The 22,229-nt window shown below is 43.7% G+C and overlaps 1 protein-coding gene across 3 annotated transcripts in view; it reads left to right on the plus strand.

Moving 5' to 3' along the window:
* Positions 1 to 1,568: 1,568 nt before the first annotated feature.
* Positions 1,569 to 22,229, plus strand: part of ORC2 (origin recognition complex subunit 2) — a 41,080-nt gene continuing 20,419 nt past the window's right edge. For 2 of the 3 annotated variants that reach the window (XM_042476787.1, XM_042476804.1), the window contains exons 1-8: positions 1,569 to 1,708; positions 3,484 to 3,575; positions 5,993 to 6,089; positions 9,278 to 9,421; positions 9,580 to 9,666; positions 17,037 to 17,117; positions 18,067 to 18,098; positions 21,205 to 21,265. In XM_042476787.1, the coding sequence (XP_042332721.1) occupies positions 5,999 to 6,089; positions 9,278 to 9,421; positions 9,580 to 9,666; positions 17,037 to 17,117; positions 18,067 to 18,098; positions 21,205 to 21,265 (496 nt within the window). In that variant the 5' untranslated portion in view covers positions 1,569 to 1,708; positions 3,484 to 3,575; positions 5,993 to 5,998. The remainder of the gene's footprint in view (positions 1,709 to 3,483; positions 3,576 to 5,992; positions 6,090 to 9,277; positions 9,422 to 9,579; positions 9,667 to 17,036; positions 17,118 to 18,066; positions 18,099 to 21,204; positions 21,266 to 22,229) is intronic. The other variant, XM_042476794.1, reaches the window with a different exon arrangement.

The following is a 22,229-nucleotide window of genomic DNA, read 5'->3' on the forward strand; positions in this document are numbered from 1 at the left end:
CCATGATGAAGAAAGACAGGTTGCATAACTGTAAGTGTGGTTCTTCCAGTGGGCATCTGTAAACTCACACAACCCTGTCCACCCTCCCCTCTTGGTGTGTGTATCCTGTCTCTTTGGCCCTCTTTGGGAGGCTTGTACACAGCATCCATGGGAACTGAGGTATGGAATAAGAAAGGGGGTGGACAGAGATACCACCAAAAAGCCTTCTGAATGAATGAATGAATATACAGTGTGTGTGTGTGTGTGTGTGTGTGTGTGTGTGTGTATATATATATATATATATATTCACACACAGACACACACATATATATATAAATTCCCCAGGTTACAGTATCTTAGCTTCACTGCTCCTGCCTCTGAGGCTGCATCCTCACTGTAGAAATAATCCAGTTTGACACCACTTTAACCACCCTCCATGCTAGGGAATTCTGGGACTTGCACTTTGTTAGGGGTACCAGAGCACAGCTCTGTAGCTTGTAGTTTGTTGTGTGTGGGGGGGGGAGGTATTGTTCTAGAGCACAGTTCTAGTACCCTCCTCCAACAGACTACAACTCCCAGAATTCGATAGCATTGAGCCGTCGCGGTTAAGAGTGGTGTCAGATTGGATCATTTCTGCAGCGAGGCTGCCTCCACACTGCAAAAATAATGCAGTTTGGCACCGTTTTAACTGCCCTGGCTCAATGCTATGGAATTCTGGGAATTGTAGTTTTGTGAGACATTTAGCCTTCTGTGTCAGAGAGAGCTCTGGCGCTGTAATGAACTACAGTTCCCAGAATCTCATAGCATTGACCTGTAGCAGTTAAAAGTGGTGCCAAACTATATTATTTCTGCAGTCCAAAATACGCTGCAGAAGCAATCCAGTTTGAGATTGCTTTAACTGTCCTGGTTCAATGCTAGGGAATTGTGGGAACTATAGTTTCTTGTGGCCTAGAGCTCTCTGACAGGAGAAAGCTAAATGAATATATATTTTATTGTTGTAACCCGCCTGGATTCCTTGTGATTGAGCGGGCTATAAATAAATTATTATTATTACTACTACCCAGCATGTTGGGGGGCAATTAGATTACACATTGTAAGCTGCTTATGGAGTGCTTAAGTGCACTGATAAATGGTACAGAGGTGACTATGCTATTGCTAAATGTCTCACAAAACTACAGTTCCCAGGATTCCCTAGCATTGAGCCTCAGATGGGGTTATGTCCGCAGTGTGTTTTGAACCTCTATGTTGGCATGGTTCCATGCTATGGTATTCTGGGAATTGTAGTTTTGTGAGACATTCAAGCCGCCTGTGAGAGAGTTCTGGTGCCACAGCAAAAGAGAAGTTCCAGGATTCCCTAACATGACTGAGCCAGGGCAGTTAAAGCGGTGTCAGACTGGATTATTTCTGCAGTGAGGAGGCCCGTCCTGCCCTTTTCTGTTGTGTGTGTTTTGGGGGGGGTTATTTCACAGTTGAGGCTCTGTCTGGAAACTAGCGCCTGAGGTAAGCGTCGCCGCCATTGGCTGAAAAAAGGACCAATCACGCACGGAAATGGAGGGATAGCCCCGCCCATTTTTAGAACGGATGGTGACGCTCCCAGACGGAGGCTGCAGCAGTGTAAGCGGCAGGCGCGGGATTCCAACGTTCCTTCCGGTGCGGGGCCGAGGGCAGCAGCTGTTTGTGGTTTTCCAAATCCTCGCGTTCTCCTGGGAGAAGAAGGAGGAGCTTCCGGGTGAGCGTCGGGCAGCGCGGCGGTTAGGCAGTTGGAGGGGGGGAGGAGGGGCGCCAGGGAAACCCCGCGGGAACTGGGTGCCTAAGCTGCAACCGCACTGGAGAAATGATCCAGTCTGACCCCGCTTTAGGTCCCAATGCTCCTCCAGGATGTGGGATTCTGGGGCTCTCATGAGGGAGACTTCCTGGCCCTTACCCCAATAGTAGTAGTAGTAATAATAATAATAATAATAATAATAATTAGTAATAGTAATAGAGCTTTTTCTCTCATGAGGTAGACTTCCTGGCCCCAATAATAATAATAATAATAATAATAATTGGGGTCAGGGGGCAGGAAGTCTCCCTAATGAGAAGAAGCTCTGTTGTTGTTGTTATTGTTATTATTGCTCATTAGGAAAATCTCTGGACCTTGACCCTAATGATGATGATGATGATGATGATAGAGCCTTTTCTCTCCTTAGGGAGACTTCCTGGCCCCTAATCCCAATAATAATAAAAACAATAATAATTGACGTCAGGGGGCAGGAAGACTCCCTAATGAGAGAAGAAGCTCTGTTGTTGTTGTTGTTGTTGTTGTTATTATTATTATTATTTTCTCTCCTTAGGGAGACTTGTTGTCCCCCAACTCTCATAATAATAATGATGATGATGATGATGATGACAACATAGATCAGTGGTTCCCAAAGTTTGGAATTCTGGGAGCTGAAGTCTCAAACATCTGGAAGACCAAAATTTGGGAAGCCTTAGTTTACTAGATTTTGTGTGTGAGGAGCTAATCTGGGAGCATCTTCCTTTTTCCTCTGAGTGTGTGACACAAAATGGGGGTTGTTTTACAGCCTAAATGGCCATGGAAATGCTTGTAGGGGCATGATGATGTAAGGCATTCAGAGAGGGAAAGCACCCAAACTTTCCATTTCCACACACTCAGCAATCACAGGGAAGGTTTCCATCCTTGTTCTAAACCTGTTTTTTATGCTTAATGCAGTATTAGAACAATACTTAGTAGTTTGTTTTTGTGTGTGTGTGTGTGTGTGTGTGTGTGTGTGTGTGTATATATATATATATATCAAGTTTTATCAAATAGTTTCATTTCTAGCAGCAGAGTTTAGGAATATGATAAGTCTCTGGTGTTTTAAATGACTATTGGCGATTTGTTTTTGTGTTGTGTGCATTCAAGTCATTTCCCACTTATGGTGACCCTAAGGTGAATTTATCATGGGGTTTTCTTCACAGGATTTGTTCAGAGGGGCTTTGCCTTTGCCTTCCCAGAGGCTGAGAGAGTGTGACACACCCAAGGTCACCCAGTGGGTTTCATAGCCGAGCAGGGACTCAAATCCTAGTCTCCATAGTTGTAGTCCAACACTCAAACTGCTATGCCATGTTGGCTCCTAATAAGGATTAGGAAGATTTGTTTAGTTCCTAATAATCTCTTTAGAGTTGGAGTTTTAACCAAATCCTGAAGCATGTTTTGTTGTTGTTGTGTGCCTTTAAGTCATTTCTGACTTATGGTGACCCTAAGGCAAACCTATCACAGGGGTTTCTTGGCAAGGTTTCTTCAGAGGGGATTTGCCATTGCCATCCTCTGAGGCCAAGAGAGTGTGATTTGCCCAGGGTCACCCAGTGGATTTCTATGAGTGGGGATTCGAACCCTGCTCTCCAGAGTCCTAGTTCAACACTCAAACCACTACATCACGGTAGTCCTGACTCCTGAAATGTGTTTTAATTCTTTTAAGAAACCTGATTTGTAAGTACAGTAAGTTATTGTCTCATCCACAGGGTCACCAGTCTGGGCCAACTTGAGGGCAGTTAACAACAGCAACAAAGGAGTTGTAAACATGTTTACGTGGAAACAAATCCTGCCATCTTAAGTAAGTCTGAGTAGTTCACAATGCCATGCACACATCTATGGTTAAATCCTCTTTAACTTAATGGGGTTTGGTTCTGAGGAGGCATGTCTAGGATGGTATTGGCAAGTTTGTGGTAGCTCAGTGCTGTCCATTCTTATTAAGAACAACAGCTCAGAAACACTTGCTGTGAAGAATGTCTGCATAAGGATGTGTTCTCTATCAGTGACACTTCATGTGCAAGGTAACATGGCAGCTATGGTGTAGTACGTGTTTCCTTAGTATTTTTCTGCCTCGCTGGCAATGTCAAATTTAATGTCAAACTGTATCGTAGCAACAGCAGGAACTTGTATGCAGAGTCTTTGCCGTTAGTTTTCTTTTTGTGTGTGAAATATTATTTAATTATTTGCTATTTGCTTGATGATGATCTTTATTTCCCTTTATTCACACACACACTCTTTTTCATCTATTGTTAATTACACAAAAGGGTACAGTAGTGGTAAATACTACATACCTAGAGTCCTTTCCCCTCTTTCTGGGTGCAGGTTATAGCAGGACATAAAGGAAAGCCAGGATATAAAGAAAATACTAAAAATAAATGTTTCAGATCCTAATTCTGAATTTTCCTTTACTTGAAAGATTAGATGGTGCAGTGTATTGTTGGATGCCCTCTTGAACCTCAGTAGAGGGAAATTCCACAACTCAGGTGTCCTATAGAAAAAGCGTTGTCTCATATACTCACCAGTTTAGCCTCTTGGAGGGGTAAGAGCTGCAGCGGGGTCTACTGAAGCTCTCAGATTGTAGGCTTATAAGCTTATAAGAAGGGGGCATCTTAATAATAATAATAATTTTTTAAAATTTATATCCCGCCCCTTTGAGGTCAATCGGGGCGGCTAACAATAATAAAATACAATATATATCAATCTACTTCCCTCCCCCCCCTTAAAAAGTTATTATATCAATTATAATTAAAACCAACAAATTAAAACAACATAACACATACACACCATTACAAAACAGACAAAAACAAAACAGCAAACTGTGGCAGCAATCCACTCAAATTTCCAGAGAGGACCTTAGGGACTCTCATGAGAAGAGGGTTCCTGAGGCTGGGATTATCTATTCAGGAAAGGCCTGCTGGAAGAGATCTGTCTTGACAGCCTTTTTAAAGCTGTCTAAAGATGTCAGTTGATGGATCTCATCCGGCAGGTCGTTCCATAATCTGGGGGTGACAACATAAAACGCCCTCTGGGAGGTAGCCGAAAGCCTAGATCTTTGAGGCTGCAGCAAGTTCCTCCCAGAGGACCGGAGTGTGCAGGGAGGATTATATGGGAGGAGGCGGTCCCTGAGATAGTTTGGACCCAAGCCATTTAGGGCTTTAAAGGTGATAACCAACACCTTGTACTGGGCCCGGAAACTAATAGGCAGCCAGTGGAGGGACTTTAATACCGGAATAATATGGTCCCTCCTCGATGTTCCTGACACTACACTGGCCGCCATATTCTGCACTAATTGCAGTTTCCGAATCAAGCACAAGGTTAGCCCCATGTAGAGCGCATTACAGAAATCTAGACGTGAGGTTACCAGCGCATGTACAATAGTCTCGAGATCCCTTACTTCCAGAAAAGGGTGAAGTTGGCGTATCAGCTGAAGCTGATAACAGGTGCTCTTGACTGTCGCATTTACCTGATTTGTCATCAGGAGCGACGAGTCAGGGAGCACCCCCAGACTGCGAACACAGTCACTGGAGGAGAGTGTGAACCCATCCAGGACTGGGGATTGCAACCCAATTCTTGGTTTCGGGGCTGCTACCGTGAGCACCTCCGTCTTGTCCTCATTCAGTTTCAATCTGTTTTTCCTCATCCAGCCCATTACTGCCCGAAGATATTCATTGAGAAAAGAGACGCCATCAGAATTCGAGGCCGACGAACGAGACATGGAGAAATAGATCTGGGTGTCATCAGCGTACTGATAACACCCAACTCCATAACTCCGAATAATCTCACCCAGCGGCTTCATATAGATGTTAAATAACATCGGGGACAGTATAGCACCCTGTGGAACCCCACAGGTGAGCTCCCTTTTACTGGAGCAGCTGTCCCCGAGCAGCACCCTCTGGGACCTGCCCGAGAGGAAGGACTGGAACCACTGCAATCTTTCTAATGTCCTAGCCCCAAAGTATTATAGAGATAGTCTCATACATTGTATGAATGTATGTGATTAAAGTTAGTTCTGATACTTAGCCGCTTCAATGATTGTGAAGACAAATAAGATAATTCTAAGGCTTTATGTGCAAGTAGAAATGAATATTGTTTTCTGTCACTGGTGCATTCTAGGCTTTTTCATACACTGTGCATTTCAGGGTTGGTTTCAGTTCATGTTGGCAGTGGTACCTGTGCCTTACTAGAAGTGACAAGCTACTTTATTCTTGTTTTGGTCAGCTTGCTATGAGTAATCCAAAGATAAAGGGGAATAAAGTCTGCGAAGTCAAGTTTGTAGCAGATGAAGATGTTCTGAAGCACATTTCTGAGGATACAGGTATCTGTTTGCTGGGCTATAGAAGGCTACTTTATTTTAATATTAAAATCATGTACCAGATTTTGACACTTGGAGATTTTCAAAAACAGTGACTAATAAATTTGAATGTCCTTAGATGCTTTTAAGGTACCTAGTTTTGAAAATGACAATGGCTGATACTTTTCCTGTTACTATCAGAAGATGTGTTATGTTTGCCATCTCAATCTTTGAGATGGTTTTGAAATGGATTAGTGTTGGAAAATTTATGATTGCATTCTCCTGTTTCTCTTTATTTAGATAGGGGCTTCACGCCTTCCCTCTCTATCATTCTAGCTGTCAATCATAAGTGGTAGTTTAACTGACTTTCTGAACATTATAAGCAGTCAGTAGTAGCTGCAGTATGTAGTGAGTAACATTCCTCCTCTAAGTGAGGTTAACAGCTTTCTTCCTGGCGTATTATCTCCAGTTAGATTAGGTTTTAGTTTTGTTATGTATATATTTATTAAAGCCATTATTGTTTGTTTTTTAAACCACAAACTTCATATTTCTTGTTTTTTGAGTTAGTCTTTATTCTTTTGGAAAGCATATTAAAATATAGTCTGACCCACATTTTTGCTGCTCTGCAGATGAAAGCTGTATTCTAATAAATTTAATTTTCTTACCTGTATATTTTACTTTATCTTTAAAAGGGTTAACACCCTGGGAAACTAAAATTGCACCTCACAATTAGAACTCAATATTTCATCTGTTTCTTGAAGGAATTGACTGCATTCTGTATTGTTTTGGCTGATGATAGCAATAGCAGCTTCATTTATATACCGCTTCATACCACCTGAGCAGTTTACAACTGTAAGCTAATTGTCCCCAACAGGCTGGGTACTCATTTTAGGGACCTCAGAAGGATGCCAGGCTAAGTCCAGTCTGAGCCCTGGCTGGGATTGAACTCACAACCTCAGGGTTTATGAGTGAGTGGCTGCAGAACAAGCATTTAACCATTGTGCCACTAGGGCTCCTGATGATGTTGATAAACTGTCAAGCCATGACAGTATTCTTGTATCATTAAGGAATTTTAGGATAGCAAATTAACACTGATGCAAACTGCATTATATATTAACAACACTAATGCAGAATGTTTTCTATGAATATCCATTCAGATTGGATGAACATTTCTTTGAAGGCTGTCTTCTTTTGGCATTGCTGTCTTACTTTGAGGCAGCTAAGACTGTCACTCCTTAGTAATAGATTCTGTTTGCTTGTTCTCAGTAAAAATGGATGTAGAGATTTAGGCCTGTTCCAGACTGCCAAAATAAAGCTGCTTCGGGTCTCTTGGAGGTATGCTGTTTAAATGATGTATGCACCCTAAGAATCCAGAAGCTGCACCAAAGCTGCACTCTAGTGGTTAGGAATGGAGTGTGGCTTTGGCGCGACCTCCGGACTCTTAGGACCCATGCATCATTTAAATAGCATACCTCCAAAGAGACCCGAAGCAGCTTTATTTTGGCAGTCTGTAACAGGCCTTAGTTGCTAGACTGTATGTCTCCCTTAGTGTATACATATATATGTGCTCTTTTAATTCCTTGAATCTATATCAGAATGTGAAAGGGGACTGAGTAGGGTTTACTTCTCAATAATCAACTGTTTGTTATTATTAACTGCTATCAAATCAACTTCAACTTATGGCTACCCCATAAACGAGAGACCTTCAAGTCATCATGTCATCAACAGCCTTGCTTAGGTCTTGCAGACTCAGGGCTGTAGTTTCCTTGATTGAGTCTGATCATCTAGAATGAAGTCACCCTCTTTTCCTACTGCCTTCTACCTTACCAATAATTATTGTCTTTTCTAGTTAGTCATGTTTTCTCTTGATATGGCCAAAGTATGACATCCTCAGTTTAGTCATCTTGGCTTCTAGGGAGAGTAAAGGCCTGATTTGCTCTAGGACCCATTTATTTGTCCTTTCAGCTGTCCATGGTATCTTTAGATCTCTTCTCCAGCACCACATTTCAAATTAGTTTATTTTCTTTCTATCAGCTTTTTTGCTGTCCAGCTTTCACAACCATACGTAGAAATGGGAAATACAATGGCATGGACTATCTTGACTTTATTATTCAGATACACTTTTTTACACTTCAGAATCTTGTTTAGCTTATAGTTTATAGTTGCATTTCCAAGTCTTAGTATTCTGATTTCTTAACTACAGTCTCCATTTTGATTAATGACTGAACCAAAGTATCGAACTGTATCAATGTCCAACTATCTTGGAACTCTGAAGATGCCAGCCACAGAAGCTGGCGAAATGTCAGGAATAAATTCTTCTAGAACATGGCCACATAGCCCAAAAAACCCACAAAAAACTATGGATGCCGGCCATGAAAGCCTTCAACTTCATATCTTGGAACTGCGTATTTCATTGTCTACTTTAAAGTTTTGTAAATCATCTGTGATCATTATTTTTGTTTTCTTAATGTTCATTTGTCAATCTGCTTTTACATTTTCTTCTTGTCTTGACTGAGTTTTGTCTATTTTTCCATGTCTTCGCTATTTTCTGTTAGTAGTATGGTGTCATCTGCATATCTTGAATTGTTGACATTCCTTTCTCTTGTTTTCACTCACTCTTCTTCTGAGTCTAATCCTGCTTTATGTATGGTATGTTCAGTATACAAATTAAACAGATAGGGTGATAAAGTGCAGTTTTGCCTTGACCACCCTTGTCACTTGGAAGCTATTCTGTATCTTCACAATTTGGTGTAACAGTAGCCTCTTGTTCTGAGTATAGATTACACAACAGGACAGTCAAATGTTATGGCATACCTATTTCTTTAAGACTGATCCATACTTTTTCATGATCTATACCAGTGATTTCCAAGCTTTGGTCCTCAAGGTGCTTTGGACCTCAGCTTCCAGAAGCCCCAGCAAGCTTGGGCAAGAGTCAGGAATTCTGGGAGCTGAAGTCCAAAAACCTGGAAGGCCAGAGTTTGGGAATTGTTGATCTATACAGTCAGGGGCTTTGCTTTAAATTTTCCTTTTAATTTCTTGGATCTTGTGGAAGAGGCCTTCTTACTTTTCTGTAGTGTGCTGTAGACATATATACATAAACAAAGGGGGGCGGGGCATATTTTTCAGTAGAACTGAAAGAATGGTTTACCTTTGTTTTTGTTTTTGCTTCTTTTCCTTCCTTTTCTTTACTTTAAACCTTATTGTACTTCCAGGTCTTAAGGTTCGGAAGAACAAAGCTCTGCCAGCACTTGATATAAAAAAATGGGTGAAAAAAACAGAGAACATCTCAGAAGATGAAGCTCAAGATACTTTTGAAGAGCAGGATTATGTGTCTGCCCTAGGGGTAGACGTTCAAGGTACTGAACAGAGATATCATTTTGAAGAAACACATCATTGCCACAGCCACAATACAGTCTGCATTTAATAAACTCTTTGTTCTTCAGCATAGATTTTTTATAATGAACCACTTTCCCAAAAAGCTTACTTCTGTGTTTTGTTTCTGTACTTATTTTAGGATCTTTGAAAAATGGCTCCAGTGCAGGTGGTAGTGATGTCTTTCCGTTCCAAACTCCAAAACGCTCTAATAAGATGGCAGAGACAGGTATCTACTCTCTTGTTGTTGTTGTTGTTGTTTTTGTTTTATTCATATTCTGCCTTTTCCCAGATCCAAGACTGCATATAAAGCTGAAATAGGTAAAGAAAAAAACCAATATCTATAAACATACAAAAGTTAAAATAAAATTAAACTATAAATAGAATTTTAAAGCAAGTTCAAACATAACCATTAAAAATAAATACAGACAATACAGTGCATTCTTAAATTCCTTTCCCCATGAACACTTAATTCCCAAAGGCCTACTGAAACAAAACAGTAGTTGCTTCTCTCTGGAAGGACACCATGGAGGAGGTCAGTCTAGGAAGGGAGTTCTAGAGCCTGGGAGCAGCCACAAAGAAGCCCTTCTCCCATGTTCCCACCATAGGATAGAAAGAAAGGCCTTTGTTCTGTTTTAGTGTTTTAATCTTTTAGTCTAATGTGCATTTCACATAATATAAACCATATTATATGAGCACCACTACAAACTAAAAAGAAACTAAGGTCCAACACACACAGCAGAAATAATTCATTTTTAGACTTCTTTAACTGGCTCAGTGCTAGGGAATTCTGGGAACTTGTGAGACTTTTAGTCTTCTTTGACAGAGAGCTTTGGTGCCACAGTAAACTACAATTTCCAGGATTCCCTAGCCAGGGCAGTTAAATGGATTCAAGTCGGATTATTTCTGCACTGTGTTTTGGACCTAAGTCTCCTGTGATACTGTATGCACAAAGCCTACTGGTGGGTTGAATGACCAAATTCTGGGACATGAGCATGATTTAAGTTGTTTTGAAAATTCCAGCACTAATCTTTTTGAGTTAGTGAGAGTTTTGATTTCTAAAGAACAGCAGCTTTTCTTTTGGGGTGGCAAACTGCTTCCAAAATCTAGGAGACTTTTGAAAGGCATTAGTGTTGCAGAATGATGGATGTTACAGTTTAAATGACAAAAGCTCTATTTTGTATATGCGAGCTGTTTACTTATTGGATTTAAAGTTTTTGGTGGCTGTATCATTGTGGTTGCCTTGGTTCTTTTTGCTAACATTGTGTTGGTAATTCTGTTCAGGTTTCACTGTTACCACTATAATTGGTCAAGGTTACTGATCAGTTGCAACTTACCAATGTGTAGCATGATTTTATGTGTTACAGGGACTGACCTGTTCTTTCTTCTTCGTGGTCTCTGCGAATCATACAAATGGGTTGTACTGCGCCTGCGCAGTGCCTTCGGAAACTTCTGGAATCACTAGGCAAAGTACACTTTGCAACATATTGAAACTTTTTGGCGGTAACCCCGCCCATCCCCTATAAAACCTCCGTTCCCGCTCTTTTCCCCAGTTCCTTTTTTCCGCCGCGTTAGCTGCCACTAGGAACTTCGCTCTTCGCTTGTTTAGGAATCACTGGATTTGATTCGGACCGTTTTCGACCACTTCTCTGGACTGTCTTCTCTTTTTGGCTTTGACCCGGACTGTCTCTGACCCCGCGATTGCTTCTCCCTTGGCTTTCTATTCCTCGCTCGTTGCCAACCGGACCGTCTGACTTCGCTCTTCGGATCATGCCCTCGGTGCCCTTTAAGAAGTGCTCCGTGTGTGGGGGTAAGATTCCCGGACAGGACCCCCATTCAGCCTGCCTTTTCTGTTTAGGGGAGACTCACGTCCCGTCCTCTTGTACCTTGTGCAAGTCCCTCACCCCCCAAGCGAGGAAGAACCGGGAGACCAGGCTTAAGGCCGCGATCTACACTAAGGTCTTTACCGCGGGGGCAATGTCTTCTGTAGGAGCCTCGTCTTCTTCAGCGACCCCCCTACCCACTCTCGCGGAGGTCCCAACTCAGTCTCCGACAACTCGAGCCGTGGAAGCCCCGGCTGAACCTCAGGACCAGTCTGGAGAGACTTCTCGGGCCCCGAAAAAAGACAAAAAGGACAAACACAAAAAGACTCCTAAGGAGAGTCGGGAGGCCGACGGGGATTCGAGCGCCCAGAAGGGTTCCGCCTCGAAGTCCTCTGCCCCGAGGGCGCCCACTTCTTCCACATCGAAGTCGGGTTCCACTCCGAAATCATCAAATACAAAGGCATCATCTTCGGTGCGAGATAAATCTCCGGCACAGACGGGAGCCTCTTCTTCATCTAAGAGACCTCGTTCTTCTTCTTTGGATGCTGGCCAAATGTCCAAGAGGCGCCGTTCCTTGGACCGTGACCGGGAGGGATCTCCCCGAGTCGGCTCAGACATAGTCCACAGGCGCTTGGAGGTCGACCGTAGACCACCGAATGTCGACCCCCGCCCGTCGGACCCTCGCCTGGTGGCCAAGAAAAGCTCGGCCCCCAAGACGCCTGCTATGGGGTCTAAGCCCCTACCGACCTTCCGTCACACCTCGGAAGATGCCACTCAGCTACTGTTGGAACCCTCTTCTCCGGCTGGTTCCTGGGATGGTCGCCGATCTCCCACCCCGATGCCCACTCGCACACGTCGAGTGACCTCTCCCTCGCCATCTAGAGAGCCGCAGCCCGAATTCTACTATGACTCCGAGACGGGCAGATACTACAGGCTAGTTCCTCAGGAGGATGTCGACTCCTTCCTCGAGCATCGAGACCGTAGGCATAGACCGAGAGCTTCCTCCAGACCTTCCAGGGCGTCAACGTTTTCACCCCATCATGCACGATCCATCGTCGAGCCGGAGGTGGTCAACCTTGAATCAGACGACGACACACCTTCCCAGGCTCCCTACCGCCCAAGAGGAGACTCTCTCTCATCTAGGGACGACGATTACCAGTCGGTAAATCAGGACTTTGCCCAGCCCGGTGCGGTTTCACCCTCTGACGATGTCCGCACCTTTACGGAGCACATCATTAAGATGACCAATGCCCTTGACATCAAAACTTCCCAGACGGAGGAGGAAGCATCGGACCCTATCGAGAGACGGGTCCATGGCAAGGTCCCTACTCCACCTGCTATACCCCTTTTGCCTTCATTAGAGAAATTGGCCAGACGTTCATGGGAAGCACCTGCTTCAACAGCATCCAACAATAGGAAGGTTGAGTCCCTCTACAGGATCTCACCAGCCAATCCTTCCTGGTTATTCAACCATCCTAAACAGAACTCGGCCATTGTTGAGGGCTCTCAACGTTCTTACACTCCAAAGGCCTCCTTGATGCCTTCCGATAAGGAGGCTAAGAAGATTGATGCCTTAGCTAAGAAGGCCTACTTCTCTTCCGCGCTGGGCATGAGAGTGGCGAATTATAACGCCTGTATGGGCGGTTATATTCAGTGGCTTATGGAGAAAATCTCCCCCTTGATTCCGGATTTGCCAGACGACTCACAAGTCATCCTTTCAAATGTCAGGGACGAAGCCCACTCGATCGGCGGCTGGCTCATCACCTCTGCTAGACACAGTACCGACTGCTCAGCAAAAGCAATGGCGGCCGCCATTGCTCTCCACAGGCATGCCTGGTTAAGGTCTTCGGATTTAAATCAAAACTCTCGCTCGACCATCGAAGACATGCCCTTTGATGAGGACGGCCTCTTCCATCGCGAGACCGATGAAAAGCTCAATTTTAAATACAGGATGAGAACCGCCGCAAGGAAACACGGTATGTCCTCCTCCCCTCAGTCATCTTCTCGCAAGCGCTTCACTGCAGTCCGTCAGTGGTATGGTCAGGGCCAAAGACCTTACCAACAAGACCGGCCGTTCCAACGCCAGGACCAATCCAGGCAGCGCTTTCCGTCCCAGTCTTCCTCCTCCTCAGGCCGCCGATCGGGGCCCAAGTACAAAAAGAATTACAGGAGGCAGGATTCAGACCAAACAAAGAAGAGAAACTGATGGGACTCAGCGTACTCCGTCGTTCCTTCCGTCCCTTCCTTCCTGGACAGACTGAGGCCCTTTTTTGACACCTGGGCCACAATTACTGCCAATTCTTGGGCCCTCACCATCGTCTGTAGGGGTTATGCCCTTGAATTTGAAGAGCTCCCAACAACAGGAGCTGTCCTGTCCACACCCCCCTCAGACACCCTTCTCGACGAAGTACGCACCCTTCTCGCCAAAGGCGCCATCTCCCCTGTCGACCCCGTCGACTGCCCCAGATGCTTTTTTTTCCCGCTATTTCACAGTCCCAAAGCCTGATGGAGGAATCAGGCCTATTTTGGACCTTAGGCAATTAAATGCTTATCTCTCTTATCGGCGTTTCCGGATGGTAACACTTGCTTCTATTTTGCCTCTGTTACAGCAAGACCTGTGGTTTGCAACGATTGACTTGAAGGACGCCTACTTCCATGTCAGCATCCGAGAGTCCCACCGCAGGTTTCTGGCGTTCGCCGTCGGCACGAACGCTTACAGATACAACGTCCTGCCCTTTGGCCTATCTACAGCTCCTCGCGTCTTCACCAAATGCATGGCACCGGTGATATCATACCTCCACAGCCGCGGCATGAGGGTCTTCCCTTACCTGGACGACTGGCTTTTTGTGGCCCCGTCGCGTCAGGAACTGCTGGGTCACATCTCGGAGGCTCTCGAACTCCTGCAGAACCTCGGGCTGGTGGTCAACCTCGAAAAATCCCAGTTGTTTCCCACCAAACAAATAAGATTCATCGGCTCCATCCTCGATTCAAACAGCTGTACAGCATACCTACCTTCGGATCGCTTCCGGGCCCTGGTTCGAGCCGTCAACAAGTGCACCGCCCGAAGGCGTGTTCCAGCAAGAGACATCCAGGTGGCCTTGGGCCACATGGCATCGACGACTTTCGTCACCCCCTGGGCGAGACTTCGATCCCGTCCACTGCAGTCTTGGTTCCTGTCGGCATTCGACCCCGAAAGAGACCCTCCATCCCGCAGATTCACCGTTCCAAGATCAGTCGCACGCTCCCTCCATTGGTGGCTCGACTACCGGAACGTTTGCGTCGGTATGCCATTTTCGCTCCCCCAGCCACAGATGGTACTGACTACAGATGCATCCGAAGAAGGTTGGGGAGCCTACACCCTAGACTTGTGGGCCAAGGGCATTTGGTCTCCAGACGAGAGGGCGCTCCACATCAACGCGTTAGAACTGTTGGCGGTGGAAAAAGCCTTAAAAGCCTTCGAGTCCTCCTTGTCGGGAAAGGTCGTTCAGCTCAGGACAGACAACACTACGGTGATGTACTACCTGAACAAACAAGGAGGCACAAGGTCACGCACCCTCCTCGACATTACGCTCCGTCTATGGGACTGGTGCATTGCCCGAGACGTCTTGATCCAAGCGGTACACCTACCGGGCATTCAGAACTCCCAGGCAGATCTGCTCAGCAGGTCCCCCTCGTCGTGTCACGAGTGGAGGCTCCACCCGGACACTGTACACGATCTCTTTGCTCGGTGGGGAACCCCACAGATAGACCTGTTTGCGACCGTGTACAACTCTCATTGTCCCCAGTTCTGCTCCCGGATGCCAGACGACAACTCCCTCGGAGATGCATTCGGGTTCCAGTGGTCGGGGATAGCGCTATACGCATTTCCCCCCTTCCCGCTAATCACCAGGACGGTCTCCAAGATGACTTCGGATGCAGCCAACGCGATCCTGATCACACCTTGGTGGCCAGGACAGCCGTGGTTTCCTTGTCTGCTTCACCTCTCTCGAGCCAACTTTCTCCGGCTCGAGCCCAGACCAGATCTCCTCACGGTTCAGGGGGGACGGGTTCGGCACCCCGACATCGAGACTCTTCCCTTGGTGGCTTGGAGGATCCGTCCCTAGCTCGATTACCGACCTCGGTACAGAACGTCATTCTGGCCGCCCGGAAACCGGCCACCCAGAAATCTTATAGGCTAAAGTGGAACAGATTTCTCCGTTTCTTATCGGATAAACACCTTACTTTAGCCCAAGTCTCTACACCAGTAATCTTGGAATTCCTGATGTCCCTGATAGATGCGGGTCTTTGCCTCACATCGGTTAAATGCTACCTGTCCGCGATTTGTTCTTCCTTTCAGTTCAACGGCAAGCCTTCTTTTTTCAAGGACCCCCTTGTCAAACAATTTTTGAGGGGATGTAAAAACTTATATCCTCAAACGTCCCTACCGACTCCGGCTTGGAACCTCGAAACGGTGTTAAGGGCTTTACAGTCTAAACCCTTCGAACCCTTGGCCACCACAGACATTAGACTGCTAACCTGGAAAACAGTGTTCTTGGTGGCCATTACGTCTGCCCGCCGTGCGGGCGAACTTTGTGCTTTGCGTCGAGACCAGCCTTTCATCAGGTTCCACCTTGACAAGGTGGTCCTCAGGACAGATATTACCTTTTTACCTAAAGTGGTGTCTGCCTTCCATATGTGCCAGGACATTGTGCTACCTACCCTGGCCCCGAATCCGACTACCGAGACCGAGCGGTCCCTCCATACCCTGGACGTTCGTAGGGCTCTAGCCTTCTATCTGGATAGAACTAAGGACTCGAGCCGCTCGGAGAGACTGTTCCAGTGTTATTCTGCACCAAAGAAGGGACTGCCGGTATCGGCTCAGAGACTCTCTAAATGGGTTTCTAAGACTGTTGTCCTATCCTACGAACTCTTGGGTAAACCTTGCCCAGACAGGGTTCGTTCCCATGCCACGAGGGCGATAGCGGCATCTTCGGCCTTCCTATCTGGTATTCCTTTAGAGGACATTTGCAAGGCTGCTGTGTGGTCTCAACCTTTAAGCTTTATTAGACACTATCGGTTGGATACAAGAGCCAGGAGGGATGCAGCTTTTGGGAAGGCTGTGTTGCTATCAGGACTACACTAAATAGGACACTGTGTTGCCTGATGCTTTAAACCATTTACTCTCCAGGGACTCTTGTTAAATGTACTGGAGGTCCTCGTTTGGACTGGTTTTTCAGGTGGGAATTTTTTCCAAGTTATAAACAAAACAATTTCTCATACACTGTTGTCAGTTATCTTTATTGATTATTGGTAATGATATTTCTCAGTTATCATGACACTCCCACCTCCACTGACCTTAGCTTGCCAGTCTCAACCCATTTGTATGATTCGCAGAGACCACGAAGAAGAAGGACAGGTTGCTTACCTGTAACTGTATTTCTTCGAGTGGTCATCTGCGAATACATACAAATCCCGCCCATCCTCCCCTCAGTGTCCTGCTCACATTGGCTCATTCTCTTCTCGCCTTCACGGCGGAAAAAGTGCGGAACTGGGGAAAAGAGCGGGAACGGAGGTTTTATAGGGGATGGGCGGGGTTACCGCCAAAAAGTTTCAATATGTTGCAAAGTGTACTTTGCCTAGTGATTCCAGAAGTTTCCGAAGGCACTGCGCAGGCGCAGTACAACCCATTTGTATGTATTCGCAGATGACCACTCGAAGAAATACAGTTACAGGTAAGCAACCTGTCCTTATATTGCATTAACGTGTGTGTGTGTCTGTGTATCTTTTGCCTCAAAAGCCTCTGAGCTAGCTCATCAGCCTGGAAGAAATGTAATAAATGACAGTTGGACGAAGCCTGAGAAGGAAGCAAGCAGCAAGAGTAAGTTATACTGAAATAAGATATTTTAAAAAGTAAATAAATTGCTGAATATTTTTAGTGAATGACTCAGATTAGGGAATTGCTTTCCAGTAATTTAAACAAAATTATAGCCTGATTCTATAGATTTGCTGTTTCTGCTGAGGAGTTACAAAAAGGACGCGGTGACTCAGCGGTTAAGTTGCCGACTATGACGACTGCAAGATTGGCAGTTCAGCAGTTCAAGGCCCAATCACCACATGATGAAGTTTGCTCCCATCACTAGTCCCAGTTTCTGCTCACCTAGCAGTTCAAAAGCATGTAAAAGTGCAAGTAGATAAATAGTTATCACTTTCGTGGGACGGTAACAGTGTTCTATGCAGTCATGCTGAACATATGACTACAGACTTGTCTTTGACAATGCTGGTTCTTTGGCTTAGTAATGGGGATGAGCACTGCCCCGTTCAGTTGGACACAACTTGACAACCTTGTCTAAAGGGAAACTTTTACCTTTACCTATTTTGTCTAGGAGATCACATTTAACTGAGATAATCTTGGACAATACAGATAAGATTCAAAAGCATTTGAAAAAAAGTAGATGTTTATTCATGAAAGACTATGGCATCATTATAATAATCATTGCTGCTACTTCTGAAATAGTATGCAACAAATAATTTAGAAAAGTAAAATTCAGGCAGAAGTGCACTTTAAAGACACAGGCTCAAAGAGTTAGGCATGGAGTTATAGTCATACAAAATAGTCAGTATAACTGCCTTCAAAATTATTTTACAAAAAGGTACAATGAAGATTTTGTCACATGTACAGAAAGTGAACAAATCATCATTGGTTCAACTAATTTGAATGTCCTCCAAGGTGTGCAATAGCTATGTGATAATAGTTTAGGAATTAATAAACAAAAGCTAATGTTTGTAGGTGTCATCCATTTGTGACACATTTTTTGTTTAATTTTCAGAATGTTTTGCGTCAGGCAAGGACCAGGAAGAGGTGAGTAATAATTTTGGGTTGATCAAAAGATTGACTCTTGTTGCATTCAGAATGAGAAGAGAACCTTTTTCCTTCTGATTTATTATAGAATTAAGATATAATTATTATTGGGCTCTTTAGTTTTTAAAAAAGATTCATTATTTGTTTGAAACCTGGAGTATCATCTTTGGTCACTTTTCTTATCAATGCATAGGTTTCCAATTCAAACAGTTTAAAACCTTGGGGGACTATACTAAGGGGCAGATTTATAAAGCCCTCACTTCCCCTCTACTGTGTAGGATCCTCTGTCATCGTAATCGATTGGGCAAACCTTTCTCATGGGGCTGGAGGCCATGCTTAGGCTTCCCAGTAGCCATAGTTTCAAGGTAATATGAGCATAATGTGTGAAAGCTGTGTGATGGAAATAACAATGGCGCGCTTGTGTGCCACACTGTGCAACGTGTACGAGCCATATTATTTTCAGTGGGGCTCGAGCGCACACACTATTTGCTTTATGTGGGGGAGGGGGGGTCCAGAAAGGATTCCCTGCATAAGGCAAGGGCACACTGTATAGTTATATAACTTTGCTTGGAGGCTTAGGTGTATCAGAGGAAGGGCTACTGCATCTCATATGATGCCAGGCACATTTGCTAATAGCCTTAAATAGGCCTGTCAGATGTGCTCTGAACTTTTATATTGGTTGTGATATTCAGTAAAATGCTTTTATTTCCAGCCAGTTTCAAATGCTTTCAGTTGCTCTTGTGGTAGCTTTCTGGTGGTTGGGGGTGTGTTTAGAGGACGCATGCCCCCAAGCCAGTAGGAAGCCACCATGAAACTGACCACACAGAGGGCAGCAGTGTGGCACTCTAGTGGCATAGCGTTTATACGCCGCACACTGCAGGAGCACTACAAAGCTGCAGTGGTGGCAGAAAAGTCAGCATTTTGCCAGCTCAAAAAGGAATGGCTTTCTGTCACTTCTTTTTGGGCTGGAAAAAGTAAGATAGGGGCCACGGCCTGTGGTTACTGTGGCCCCAATCCAGCGATCAAAGGGGTGGTGTCAAGCTGTCCCTTCAGAGCTGCCTTTTTGGCCCTTAGTTTATCTATAACTTAATAAAATTGATGTCACAGATTTTAAAGAAAATGTTAAATTAGAACCAGCTATCAATTTGGATTTATCATGATCCAGAACTGTTATATGATTTCTCCAAGCCTTAAAATCAGTAGCTCTCCTCTGGCTGTTCTTCAACTACTGTCTGGAGGGTACCAAGGACAGAGCTTGCCTTGGCTGGTGAAACCTGAACTCTGTAACCTTTTTTTCTGAACATATCTGACAAATTCTTTCTATTCTTTCTTTAGTTCAGTGTTTATTTTTATTCAGGCAGACACTTTCTCATTAATTTTGCTCTTTTAAGGAGAGGTTTTACTGATTATATGGCTACTGTTGTTAACTGCAGTCAGGCTAGCAGTCTCCCTATGAATATGAGACCTCTAAGTCACTCTATCATTAACTGCTCTACTTAGCTCTTACAGAATCAGGGCTGTATCTTTCTTGATCAAATCTATCCGACTCGGATATGGTCTTCCTCTTTTTCTACTGCTTTCTACTTTTCTATAATTGTATAACAGGCATTATTGTCTTTTCTAGTGAGTCATGTGTTCTCATGATATGGATAAAATACAACAGCCTCACCTTACTTAATTTGGTTTCTAGGGAGAGTTTAGACTTGATTTGTTCTAGGTCCCATTTATTTTTATTTCCAACAGTCCATGGTATCCATAGAACTCCCCTTCAGCTTCAGAATTCAAATGAGCTTTCTTCACTGTCCAGCTTCCATAATCATATATAGAAACCATGGTCCATCCTAACTTTAGTATTCAATGATATATCTTTACACTTCAGGATCTTGTCTAGTTCCTACACAACTTCCCTTCAAAGTTCTAGTTTTCTTCTGATTTCTTGACTGCAGTCTCCATTCTACTTGGAATGAGCCAAGGTATTGAAAAATTGTTTCAGTGTCATCATTGCCTACTTTAAAACTATGTAAATTATCTGTCGTCATTACTTTTGTTTTCTTCATGTTCAGCTGTCAATCTGCCTTTGCACTTTCTTCCTTGTCTTTCCAAATCTTTGCTATTTTCTGCTAATAGTATGGTGTCAACTGCATGTCTTAAATTGCTGATGCTCCTTCCTGCAATTTTACACCTCCTTCCTCCAAGATTAATTCTGCTTTACATATGATATGTTCAGCATACAAGTTAAATAGTATGATAAAATGCCTTGCCTAATCCCCTTGCCAATTGGAAACCATTCTATTTCTCTTTATTCTGTCCGGAGGTAGCCTCTTGTCCTGAGTACAGGTTACACATTAGGACAGTGGAATGTTGTGGCGCACCCATTTCTTTAAAAGCAAGTCTTACTTTTTGATGATTTACACAATCAAAGTCTTTACTGCGATCCATAAAGCACAGGTTGATGTATGGCTGCTGGATTTTAGCTGCAATCTTTAAGTGTACGTTATGTATTCCAGAATAGCAGTAGACGCACAGAACTATGAAAACTGCCAATTTTTTTCTCAGGAAAAATGGTTAAGATTCTGTTCAATTTTGCTGGGGCTACACTTTTGCTGCTAGTGCAATCTCAATTTGAGCTGTTAAGGATGATCCCCATGCCCAATCAGAAGGCAGAGGTTCCTGGATACTATCCTGCTGCAGTTTTACAGTTACTGTCCTGAATATTTCTTCCATGATGACCACATAAGTACAAACACTGGTGTAACAGGACACTACAACAGTGTACATCATTTACTGATTTCCAGTATCATCTAGTCTTTGGTATACGTTTAAATATAAGTTCCATCTTATACCAATCTGAAAATGGTATATGACACCTCTAAGTCTGGTATCAGCTAATGTACACAATGGCAAAAATGTATCTTTTAAGATACATACAAATTGGGTTCCTAAGTGGCCTTTATTACTGTATAGATCACACAGTGTGAGATTTCACAACTAGATATTGCCAAATAAATTCATTTTGTAGTTTTGACAGCTACATGATTAGAAAGCACAACATTTAAACAAAAGAGACTTTATTTGACAACATGACTAATATTCCTGTTTTTGTTAGCAGAGCAGAAAGAACAAGTGTGTATCAAAAACACCTTACAGACTCAGGAAGAGAATTACAGGTAAGGGATAACATTTACAATAAATTCTAGTTAATATAGTTTGGTGACATTATGAGAATTCATTCTTATATTTAGTCTTAGAGTGTTTCCATGAAGGAGAGTTCAGAATGGCGTTTTAATTGTAAACCCAATGTATGGGGCATCTTTCACGATGCTACTATGTTGTGTCAGGTTTCATACTACTTATTGCTGATTAACTGTTACCAAATCTTACTCAGTTGTGCAGACTGCCAGTGAGTATAATTGGGTATAATGTGATTTGCAATTGTGTTGAATTGGGAACATCAAAAATAGGATGTGGGCTTTCCATCCAACTGGTTAGGTTGGAGTTGTGGAGTCCATCCAGGAAGATGTTAACCAGGATATATCAGTTTATTTCACTGTTCGCTTTGACAGGTGCAATCAGAACTTCCTTCATGCAACGGGATTTTGTAACACCTTTGAGACTAACTGCTACAACTTCTTCTGCACAGTCTTAAAGGTGCTACAAGATCCCATTGTCTCTGAATGACTTCCTTTAATTTGTTGTCTTTAATTAATTCTAAAATCTTTGCCCACTTATCTTATTTTAAGACTGAAACTACTTCTGTTATGATTGAGTATTGATTTATTACATAATATTCTTTATCTGTTTAGTTCCTTTTCTACACCAATATGGGCAAAGACTGCAGTAGATAATATCGTCTTTGTTTCAGATAGACATTATTGCCTGCAACTACATCTATTCCTCCAGTTTCAGTAAGCAGAACAGTAGTGTTCTACAGAAGCTGTTTAGCTAAAGGGCATTTTCTTATCTAATATATCCAGTCTAAGCTCTATGTGTGTGTGTGTGTGTGTGTAATCTCTGTTGTGGAGGATACAGTGTACAGGAAGTTTTTTTTTTATGAGAAAAAAACTTTTAAGAACATAGGAACTGTGGATTACATTGAAGGCATATCTAATCCAGCATCCTGTTTTCCACAGA

The sequence above is a fragment of the Sceloporus undulatus genome, chromosome 1, assembly GCF_019175285.1.
Source record: "Sceloporus undulatus isolate JIND9_A2432 ecotype Alabama chromosome 1, SceUnd_v1.1, whole genome shotgun sequence".
NCBI classification, from domain to species: domain Eukaryota; kingdom Metazoa; phylum Chordata; class Lepidosauria; order Squamata; family Phrynosomatidae; genus Sceloporus; species Sceloporus undulatus.